Source organism: Delphinus delphis, chromosome 1 (assembly GCF_949987515.2).
Source record: "Delphinus delphis chromosome 1, mDelDel1.2, whole genome shotgun sequence".
NCBI lineage: Eukaryota > Metazoa > Chordata > Mammalia > Artiodactyla > Delphinidae > Delphinus > Delphinus delphis.
In genome coordinates, this window is record NC_082683.1 from 94,664,354 (window position 1) to 94,676,695 (window position 12,342).

A 12,342-nucleotide genomic window follows, 5' to 3' on the forward strand; every position below is an offset into this window, starting at 1 on the left:
TGCAGCCGAAATACCGATAGGGCAGGATGTTAACATCATGGGCTCCACAGTCAGGCAGACCTGGGCTTGAACCCTAGGTCTATGTGGCCCTGAGCAAGTTTATGAACATGTCCACATGCAGTTTCCTCATCTGTGATAACCCCAGTTTCACAGGGTTGTTGAAAGAATTTGATCAGATAATACACGTAACACAGCACAGTGCTGGGCAAATGGCAAATGTTCAGTAAATGTTATTGTTGTTGTTGTTGTTATTACTAATATATTCAATATTGTCTTTCTACAACTTGGAGAGAAAATCTCTGTCCAAACACAGACTGTGGTTATAAGCCAGGTAAACCAGATTCCTTCTCCTAGAAATGTGAGGTGGGTCTACAGGTATAATTAGGCACTGACACCTGAGGGAGAAATGGATAAAGCAATAGAGAAGCAGACACATGGAGAAGGGACAGGTCAGTGAGGTTCCACTTTCTGCACTTCCTGAGGCTCCTCCCCTTAATGCCGCAGGCTCCTCCCCTTAATGCCGCAGGCACCTCCAGCCTCCTTCCCTGAGCCAGCCACTCTCTGTTCCTGGGATCCAAAGAGCCCAATGCAAAAACACAGGAATACTTCCTCCTAGTAAAACTGTGTTTCTCTGCTCATGATAAAAATTAAATATATTATGATTTCACAAAGTTCCCCAAATAGCAGATATCTGCTTACCCCCAAAGAGCAATGTTTCCACAGGCTCCATTTCCTGAACTGCATCAGAATGTTAACCAAAACTCCCTTCTGCGTAGGCCCTATTGATTTTCCTGCATGTCAGATTATCACCATCATTAAATGTAATTTATTGAAAACCGTCCTGCGTATGAACAGGAACCTCAGAGACATCGTTTACATAGTGTACCCCCATCCCAAAAGCACCTATCAAAAGTATTCTTTAGTGATTGGTGAATAAATATTTAAAGTGTAGGGGTTTGGGGCCCCTGCACCCCAGAACATACAATGCACAAAGGTAAGAGTTGAGGACAGAGAGCCTGTACAGGGTTAGGCAAAGGGACAGGTGCTTAACACTATGTCACCAAGCTTAATTCCTACCCCAGAAAGGAGGTAACAGTCACAGAGACTTTAGGTGGCTTGCTCAAGGCCACAGAATTTGACTTTCTCAAAGATGACTTAGCTGTGCTCTCAAAGCCAGCCTAAAATCCTTTTCAGGATTTTAATTTTTCCTTCCTTTCTTTCTTTCTCTTTTTCTTCCTTCTTTTCTTTTCTTTTTTCTTTTCTTTTCTTTCCTTCTCTTCCTTCCTTCCTCCCTCCCTTCCTTTCTTTCTTACAATTTTCTTTATTTCTTTCTTTTTCTTTCTTTCCATCCATCCTATCTATCTCAACTCTCTCTCCATTTGTTTGAATACCATTTCAACCTTCTCCATTCTCCTCCAGCTTCCAATACCGCTTCCTCCCTCATTCTCAAAAAAAGTCCTTTCTTGGGAACTCAAGGAAGAACAGAGAGGCCACCAAGCAAGGATATCTTGGTATTCCTGCCCACTTCCCACAAAATCACCCACATCCACTTATATCTTTTTCTTCCCGAGCTGACATGAGAACAGTCCTCCACACAGTCAAAGGCTAATCCTGCCAGCAGACTGGTTAGTACCTATTTCTCCCCCAGCCCCTCCACCCCCCACTCCCTAGTCCACACACATACTTCCTCTGAATACCTGCTGCACTTGTCATCAGTCTCTCTCACTTATATTTTTTAACCTCCTTCTTTGTATTGACATGCTTCCTTCAGCCATAGGCATGTCATCAAAAGGAAACGTATCAAAACCCAACATGCTTCTAACCTATCACTCTCTCCCTCTTCTTTTCTCCTTCCCTTCACTGAAGTCAAGCTCCCAACAAAGGTGTCTACTGTCCAGTTTTCTTCACCTCCTGTTCACTTCAGCTCATTTCAATTGGTTTATCATCTCATTACCTCACTGAAACATTTATACCAAGCTTTCCCGTCTCGGAGCTGGTAAATTCTGAAAGATAAACTGTTTACTGTATTTAGTACCCTGCAGTATTTGACCCTTCATGGAACCCTCTTCTTCCTCTGACTTCTAGGCCGTCACTTTCTCTGGATTTCCTCCTGTCTCTTTGGCTTCTCTTTCTCAGTCTCCTCTACAAGTTTCTCCTACTTCTCCCTGGACATATCCCCAGAACTGTTCTCATTCTGTAAGCCTTCCTGAGGGCTCCATTCCAAAGGCTTTTCACCTCAATCACAACCTCCCTGTCCTACTGGACAGCTCCTTGTACGTATTACAGAAACAACTCAAACCCAGCATGTCCAAAATGCAACCTGTTGTCTTCCCTCAAAATCAGTTCCTCTTGTTCCTCTTATTGTGTTCTCTACATACTTAGTTGCTCAAGTTAGAAACCAGAGTATCACCCTTGATTCCTCTTTCTCACCTCTACATTCACTCAGTGAGTTCTGTTGTTTCTATTTCCCAAAATAGTTTTCAGTTCATTTCAGTTTTTCTTCAATCACTACAGCCGTCTCCTTATACTGGTACTCATTTCTTACCTGAATTCCTGAAATATTTCCTTAAATAGTCTCCCTGCCTCAACTACAGCCTCACTCTCTTCCAATACCTCTTCACTCTTTTTCCACATTGATCTTTCTTAAATGTAAATATACTTATTCCACTTCCCTACGTAAGATGCTTCAATAACCCTCTCACCACATTCAGGATAAAATCTAGACTCCTATCACATCTGACTCCTGCCTATCTGTCCAGCCTGCTTTCATCATCATCTTCCCGGACACACACTCCACTACACTTAAGCCCAGTGGACCACCTTCAGCTTCCTTATTGAGTGATGCTCTCCTGTGCCAACATTTCTGTCCACAGGCTGCTGCTTCTGCTCAAATACCCATCTTCCCCTTCATCTTAATGGACGTAAGACTCACACTCATTCAATGAGGATTTACTGGCACTGGGCAAGGTGCCGGGAACACACACCTGAAAACAGATCCTGCCTAAGGAAGCTCACAGCCTCCTTAAGAAGAGAGATAAGTACTGAGATCATCAGAATTCAGTGTGAGAGTGCTAACAGAGGGAAACAAAGGGAGGAAATAACTCCCGAGCAAAGTCTTGAAAGATGTTCGCCACCATATGACCTATAGGAAGAGGAATGGTGTGTGTGTGTGTCACTGGAGTGGGGGGTGGGGGAGGGATGACTGTAAAGTACCCTTGGGATATGTAAGCAGAGATGCACAGATATGCAGTGCTCAGGTGGATGTGCAGGTATAGAGATGAAGAGAAAAATGTTAGAATGGAAAGCAGTTAGAATGCAGATGGCAGCTGAAACCATGAGAACACAACACCGTACTGCCACCCTGTTCCTGATCCAATTGAACTGCTATGGCAATGAGGACCCAAATGGACCGCAGCTTTATCCCATGTTGATGTGTTTAAGAGAGCTACGTACCAGGCTGAAAATATTCTTTTCTTCGTTTTCTAAACTATTAGTTATTCAATGAACAAGACCTACCTGAATACAGAAGTGAGCTAGTTAGGTACTCTGGGAAATTTGAGAATATATATGGCATAACATTTATGCCAAGGTAGTTTACAACTCACTGGGAAAAACAATGGGTTTTCCATATCCGATGGAAAATTGGATCTTCTGTAAAATAGTACTCTAAGGAAACCAGGCAGGAGAGGCATCAGTTTTGGTTAGGATGCTTAGGAAATGCTTCTCATAGGAAGCTGGGCTTTGGACTTAAGAGAACCCTGAGGGATGAAAGGACCTTCAGCAGGGGGCAGAAAATGGACAGGCATCATAGGTCCCAGAGACCACAAGAACACTATACCACACTGTGCAGAGAGCTTTCTCTTGATATCTAAGAAAAGTTAGCATGCAGTAATTAAATATTGTGAAGAGGCCTGAGAAAGGAGCCTGGCTGGATGCCTGTTGGTAGTGTTCAAGGTAAGAATCTGCTAAGTAGCATAAAGTATAATACATACATTTGCTTGCAATAATACAGACTTTCAAAAATATTGACTTCCTGCATATGGAATAATGGTTTTATACTTGAATACTTATTTATTTTAGGGTCTGGTTTTCCTATCATAAAATCCAAGTATGTGATCAGAATAACCTACAGGTATCTAAAATGCTAGCCCTTACTAGTTGTGATATGTATCCTCAAACATCCACAGAAGGAAAATATACTTCCCAAAGATAAGCTGTAATTAAAGTCATGGAGGCTACATTTTCTTCAATGTTTTCTTTGCTTCTCTATTTCCTAAGCCAAGAAAAAAACACCACTAGACTTTGTAATCTTCTCAAGAGTCTTCTGTTGCTCAAGAACAAAATGTTCTCCAAAATTATCAAAAATCTATTTGAAATAATACAAAATATAAGGTGGAATTCAATTTCAAGGTTCTTATGGTTAACAATGATGGAAGAAGTATCGGAAAGAATCATTTTGTGCGTGCTTAACTAGACAATTCTGCTAATGACAAAGAGAAGCCAAACTCTAAAATCCACTACTGTATTTCCTCTTAACACCAAGTTATGCTGAAGCAGCATCCTAATATCTAAGCATCCTAAACAATCTAAGTCAACAGAGAAGTTGATTCAGAGGTAAATGCATTCATTCGTTTACTCATTCACTCACTCATTCTACACTTACTGAGCACTTATCACACGCCAGGCTCTGTCTAAATGCTGGAGTGCACGGAGGAGAAGCCAAGCCCCTGCCTTCATGGAGCTTTCACTCTAAATTCAACTCAATTTTATAGCAATGTCAAATTACACAAAGGACTCCAACTTAAAAGTTTTCCTTCCAGATGCCGGATGGGGATACTTTCACAAAAACTTATGTGAGTGTGCAGCTTCTATTCTGAATTCAAAATGAATAAGCTAAAATCTTACATTTCCTTTAAGAGCTACTTAGAAAAGAACACAAAAGTCTTTTTAAGTAATATGAAATTCAGAATCCCAGAATTGAGTCATAAGGGATCTCTGAGGTTATCTAGTCTAATCTCCTATAAGAGAAATTCCTCATGGAGTATATGTGGAAAATTATCATGTATTAAAATAATAATCTAAAAAGCATTGTATGATAATTGTTATTGAATCAGTTTATTAACTCCCCTTTGATAACAAATTCCACAGGTGATAACTATTACCTGTTCATATGCCCAGAACTTAACAGCTGTCTCAGGAGCAATTTTAATTACATTTGTACCATTTCCTCTCCAAAGTGAGCGGATACCTCCCTCTTTCACCATCTGTCGAAAGCCGCCATATATGTTCATTTTCTCTGATTTTGAACCATGGACCTAAAAACAAAAGCAAAACGATATGAAATACTGGTGGGATGTTATTATTACTATTTCTAAAGTAACCATACAATCCACTCTCTTTTCTTCAGTATTATTTATTACTGCATGAAGATGTATTTGAAAATAGACTATAGAAGGCTGAGAAAATATATAAGGGGAAGAACTATTACCATCATTTTAGAAGCCTGACTCTGAATCTAAAACTAAGAAAAATCGTAACCCTCAGTGTGGGAAAGCAAACAGAGAAGGCATGATCAAAAGTAAAATTATGAACAATGTTCGTAAGATAAAATGAACCAACTCATTATTTATTAGGCTATGGAACACCCTTTGGAACATGAGCAAGTTCAGTATAAGAAAAATTAGAAAAATATACTGAATGTAATATATTATCCCTCCCCCTGAGAAGTAATACTGACTTGAAATATAAATGGGACTCAACACAATCTGGATGTTATGTTTATCAGAGCCATAGAGAATAGAATACACACAGCCTGACACCAAAAATAAAAATTGTAACTTCTACAGCTTATCTCGAAATCTCATGTACCAACTGCCTAACCCAGTGAATACTGATGAATTACCTGGCTCATACTACCGATGTGATAGTTGTTTAAATAAACTAGACCTTATGCTTGCCTCTATATAAAACTGATTAAATCTAATAAACCAAAAGTAATTAAAGAAGTCAGCTATGCTTCTGATTGTTTCTGCTTACACAAAATGAGTGACTACTATTAAAAAAAAAAAAACCAAGAAGGGAGGAAGGGAGAGGCTGAAGACTAAAGGTCAGCCATGAGGGCAGTATGTGATCTAGTCACAATAAAAACTCTGGACACCAAAGACTCAGGTGAGCCTCCTTGGTTGGTGTGCAACTCTGTGCATGTTGTCACACGCCAATGTCAGGAAATAATACATTCTGACTCTCTGGGGAGAAAACAACAGAAACTCTGCATTTGGTACTTCCCTGGAAGCCCTATGCTCTTCTTTCCTTGGCTGATTTTAATATATATCCTTCACTGTAATAAACCATAACCATGAGTATAAAAGCTTCCAGTGAGTTCTGTGAATTAATGAATCTGAAGGTAGTTTGGGGAAACCCCTGAACTTTCAGGAACAGAAGTCTAAATATATCCATTTTATTTTAAATAAACTTCACAATAAAATACGACAAAGGAAAAGATGAATGCTTATTCAAGCTCTCTCAAAGTCAATTTACTATTGTTCCTAAAGAAAAACATATAGGCCGATTCCCTCTCCTTTTTTTTTAAAGCAGTATCTTTACCCCTAAACATATTTTGAGATGTAGGTACATTCTCAATGGATGCTGGTTTAAAATATTGTCAGAAATCATTTTGTACAGAAATCTAACGGCAAATATAAAAAGTGCTGACCATAGGTATAACAACACAACTTTTAAAACCCTTTTTTAAGCAGCTAGTATGTTCTAGCAGGGTGTTCCAGCCTACCAGGCATTTTCACATACCTTACATTATTTAATTCTTACAACCACCCTTGTTAGATATTCCTATTCCCATTCTAGAATGAAGGAAAATGAGGCCTCAGGGGTTTCATGCAGTGTGAGAACCATGAGCTTTAGAGCCAGAAATACTCCATTCCTTGTCTAATCTGTTGTAAAGGAAAAGTTATTTAACTCTCTGAGCCTTGTGTTCCCCACAGATAATATGAGGATAAAATCCCCCCATGCAGGGTTACTAGAGGATTAAATGGGTTACCATAATGAGCACCAAATAAATATTAATCCTTTCCTTTCCCTCTTTCTTTTCACTCTGACCAGCCAAGCCTACACTGCTAGTAAATAGGAAAGTCAGCTTATAAAACCAGGTCTTTCCTGCCAACCTCAGCTTTAGAATAATTTTTTAAGTTACATCCTTGTTTCAAGATTCTAGATTTCAGAAAAACCCTCTTTTGAGAAAGAACACAAAATACAAGGAAAATATAAGTAATTTAAGGAGAAGCCTACAATAATGGCTAGAGATTTCCTTTTCTAATTAAACATTTGAATAGTCACAGAAAGCCAAGATTAAAAGTTCATCACACACATGTACCAACAATTTAAGGTTTGGTCAAACACTGAAATACTTAACATGGACTGAATTTAGGATTAATAGCAATAAAATTGAGAGATTTCTTTTTAAAGGTATGACTATCACTGCAAAATTTTTAAACTTTTTTCAAAGCACCGTATTTCTCATTGTTTCAGGATATTTTGGGCAAACTTAGAAGATCGCAAAGCTCACCTGCATCATGACTTTCAGACGATCCAAAGGGGCAGTGCTTGTTCGAGAGACGGCACCAGCAACACCTCCTGCCAAAAGCTGCCTCCACCACTGCCCCGACTTCTTTTCATCTTCCGTGAATTCATCTGGAATAGTTAAACTATCTCCTATGTCAATACCCTGTTAAAATGGAAGAAAGAGCCCCAGGCTCCATCAATTAAAGACAGATCATTCCAGAAGGTTTGCTTCTTTGAAAGAAGAATTACATATTTTATAATTAAGATCAGCTTCAATCCTTAGAAAGTACTGTACTGAACCAATCTGAGCATATAGGCAATTATAAGTAGCCTATTCACGCTAAATGAAGTACAGTATCGGTCCGCAAGAAATGAAAATTAACAGTAATTACAAATTTACAAAACCAAAAATCACAACTTTTTTCTTAATAGATTCAGAATAACTTTTCTCTTCTAGGTTTAAGTCAGAATGAAAGAGCAGCATTTGATCAGAGGTAGTGAATCCTTAGCTACAGAAAGAAAACAATTTGTCAGTTCTTCAAAGATACACACTTTATCTCAAAATTATATCCACATTACACTTGATAACATGATATGTGCTCTAAAGATGTAAATAAAAATTAAATTAAAACTGTAATTTGAGTACCCCTAAACTCATTTCCTATATAGACTGTCTGTAAATATTTTTATAAATCTGACTTGTCATTTAAAACATGCGATAGATTCTATATAAAATTTAGCTTACAGAGAGGTATTGTTTAAAATGATCTACCTTCCAATCTTCTCTAAATATTACTATAGGTTACAAACATAGCTTGACAGAAACAAAATTCTATAATAATATTTTTACAACTTTATTATCTAAATGATTCTAGTGTAAAAGATTTTATAGGTAAGACTGTCAGGGTAAGGAGCTTTGCTATAGTAGTAACCCTCTATTTCTTCATTTTACAATCAATAAAATGGATACATGATTGTAGCCTCAACTATTACTATCTCCAAAGATACAATAAGAATTTGATTATGTAAATATGACTTCATATAAGTATAAAATTTATCAAGGCAACTGAACTACAAATATAGTATTATTTTATACTCATAGTTGAAAAGGCATTAGTCACCAATAATTCTACAATGCTCTAGGTAAGTTTAGGCATTGTTACTAGTAACAATGTGAACTCTAGGCTTCATTTAGTGCATATAAAATGTACTGAAATCCAGGAATATGTATAGAAGTCAAGCCCATTAGAAAAATAAAAATTCCTTCAAAGAGTTCCCACTGTTTTCAGGAACAGATTGCAGAATGAAATGAATTTCATTTACCCCAGGATATTTCAGTAGGATATTAATGTAATTTAATTAAAATTTGAAAGTTTAGAAGAATACAGATGGATAGGTGTGCAATACTAAGCAGATGAGCCAAAGATATTTTAACCTTCCATGATTATTATTATAGGTGCCTTAAGCCAGAGATAAATGTAGGTGGTTGACTGAACAAGCAAGTTTCAGAAGGGATCTTTGGTCATTATCAACCACGAGGTACTGAGATTATTTAGGCAATATATTATCTATAAAAAGTAAAAGCCCCAGGACTTCTCTGGTGGCACAGTGGTTAAGAATCCTCCTGCCAATGCAGGGGACATGGGTTCGATCCCTGGTCTGGGAAGATCCCACATGCTGCGGAGCAACTAAGCCCGTGCACCACAACTACTGAGCCTGTGCTCTAGAGCCCACAAGCCACAACTACTGAGCCCATGTGCCACAACTACTGAACCCCGCGTGCCTGGAGCCCATTATCCATGAGAGAAGCCACTGCAATGAGAAGCCCACGCACCTCAACAAAGAGTATCCCCCACTCGCTGCAACTAGAGAAAGCCCACCCGCAGCAACAAAGACCCAACACAGCCAAAAATAAATAAAATAAAAAATTTAAAAAAAAAGTTTTAATATACTCTGAGTATACACCTAACAGAATACGTAGAACTCTACAAGTTAAAGAGCTACTGAGACGGGCACCATGGCCCATAAGTGTTACAGAGTGCTCTTGGATGATAACCACACCAATTGCTTACAGCTCCAAATAAGTATAAATTAATACATAAAGCGTACTCACAGTAGAATGTTTCCAGAAACGGATAATTTCCTCAATGTCTGTAACAGGGTTAAATAAGAAGTAGTCTCTCCATTCATTCCAGTCCACGGTCATTGTCCCATCAGCATCGATGCTGAAAATAAAAAGAAGCTGATTAAAGAACAAAATAAAATGTATAAATAAAACTAACATTATTGGCCATGTTGCAGAATGACAGTTTCTCTTCCAACTTAATATTCTTAAAAGGTTTTTGGAAAGAGCAACAAGCATTCGATGATCTGTTTTAATCATTTAGATAAAAATAGACCCACAAATTACAGGTCTCACTAAAGGCTACTTTTGGTGCTCTGTCAAACTCCAAGTCAATGAGCTATCAAACACTAATGCTGGAAGATAAAACTGCGGGGTAGCAATGAATGAATTTATGATCCATTTTTTCTTACACTGGCTCAAGAAGATAGTTCTTAATGTTCTATTGTAACATTTGGATGTGACTTCAGAATATACTCAAAATACACTATCAATTTCCTTCTCCAATTTTCTCTAAGCTAAGAAAATTACCAATGATTGTAAAAAATAAAATCAAACTTGGTGATTGGGCCTTCTGAGTCTTAAGAAATCCTGGTACCTTATCTTCAACATTTAAAATTAACATATTAACATATGTTAATTAATTAATATGTTAACATATTGTAGCCATTAACTTTTTGCTTATTTTAGTAGGTTCTTGGTAATAATGTCATTTGTACCTGTTTATTTTCCTAAAAGCAACTTTAAACTGCCCAGGATTTTGATAGTTTTGTTCACTACTGTAGACCCAGCATCTAAAATGGGCAGTACAAAGAAAGTGCTCATTTATTTATTGAATTAATGAATATACCTGAAAAAAAAGTTTTGGTGTCTCCTCTGAATTTATTCTATGACTTGTGTGAAAGTGATGCATAAAGATGGCAGTCAGATAAAATGCTATTTTCAGATATTTATGATTATATTTTCCAGTGTCACTTTTAACTTTGATTGCATTCATGAAGTTACACTTAAACTTTCAATTGTCCCAGCACACAGGTGTTAACATTCCATATTTGCATAAGAGTCCTAGTTACTACTGATGTTTATGACACTATTCTTCTGGGTTAAAATATTTATAGCTCTATTTTTTAATCACTATTTGCTATTTTAATGCAATTGTTTATTGTCTGACCCTACCCCTCAACCCCCCACACACGCATGCAAGCATCCTCCACAAGGCAAGGATTTTTTATTTTATTCACTGATATGACCAAAGTGTCTAGAACAGTGCCTGGCGCAGAGCAAATATTTGTTGAATGAATAAATGAATTCCAAACTCTGCAGCTTAAAGCTACAGAACACTTAGTGTTGACAAACTTCTTAAATAAGATAGTCTCACTGTGGGTTTAAATTGCGTTTCTCTTCAACTTACTAACGAATTTGAGCATCTCATCATATTCATCTGCTATTCATGTTTTTCCCCTTGTGAAATGCTTGTTCATATCTTTTGCCCATTTTTCTAATGGGTTGTGTCTTTTTCTTAAATATGTATAGTTCTTTATATAGTTGATTTAATCCTTCAAGTTATAAGTTAGCAAGTACCTTCTCTTTGTCTTTTCATTTTATTTACAGTGTCCATGAATAGATGCTCTTAATTATAATACAGATGAATTTATCAATCTTTTCATATATGGTTACTGACTTCTGTATTTTTTTAAAATAAATTCTTCCCTATACTGAGATACAGACATTTGCTTCTTTTTCCTCTAAAGGTACTGCAGTGTAACTTTCACATTTAGTTTGATTTTTTTTTAATTGAAGTACAGTTGTTTTACAGTATTATGTTAGTTTCAGATGTACAGCAAAGTGACTCAGTAATATGTATAATTTTTTCAGATTATTTTCCATTATAGGTTATTACAAGATATTGAATATAGTTCCCTGTGCTATACAGTAAATCCTTGTTGCTTATCTATTTTATGTATAGTAGTTTGTATCTGTTAATCCCATACTCCTAATTTATCCTTCCTACCCTCCCTTTCCCTTTTGGTAACCATAAGTTTGTTTTCTATGTCTGTGATTTCTGTGCATGGCGTGAGGCAGGTACCCAACTGTATTTCTGTCTGCATGGATAACCAGGTGCACCAGAACAATTTATTGCATAGTCTCTCCTTTTCCCAGGAATTTGCAGTTACTTCTCTCATGTGACAAATCCCAAATACAGATGGGTCTGTTTCTGGGATGGTATGTTCCACTTGTCAACTTGTCTATCTGTGTAGCAATACCACTAAGTCTTAATTATAGCTTATAACAACTCTTTGATATCTGATAGGGCAGGCCCCCAGCTCCTTAGGGTTCTCCAAGAATGTCTTGGTTATTCTTGGGCCTGTATGGTTTCATTTTTCTCTAGAAATGTTTCATAGCCCAAATGCTGGGGCAAAGAGAACAACTGAGAGGGTGGTTCAGGATTGGGGGAAAGTAAGTAGGAGTGGTGGAAGGAATCGATTAAGAGGAGATTGACGGACTGGTGGAAATGAAGGGGCCAGAGATCTGTAAGTCAAAACGCAAGTACCATAGGAGCAAGACAGTGTAGAATCTGGAGGAAGAAGGGTCAGAAGGTAGGATACAGGTTTTTAAGACTTCAGACGAGGAGTGAAGTCTGAAGT

General features: G+C 37.5%; 1 protein-coding gene across 1 annotated transcript in view; it reads right to left on the reverse strand.

Moving 5' to 3' along the window:
* Positions 1–12,342, reverse strand: part of SLC25A24 (solute carrier family 25 member 24) — a 59,080-nt gene that overhangs the window by 21,008 nt on the left and 25,730 nt on the right. The window contains exons 4-6 of the mRNA XM_060026425.1: positions 9,689–9,800; positions 7,580–7,738; positions 5,163–5,315 (exon numbers count right to left, since the gene is read on the reverse strand). Coding sequence (XP_059882408.1) covers positions 5,163–5,315; positions 7,580–7,738; positions 9,689–9,800 — 424 coding nt within the window. The remainder of the gene's footprint in view (positions 1–5,162; positions 5,316–7,579; positions 7,739–9,688; positions 9,801–12,342) is intronic.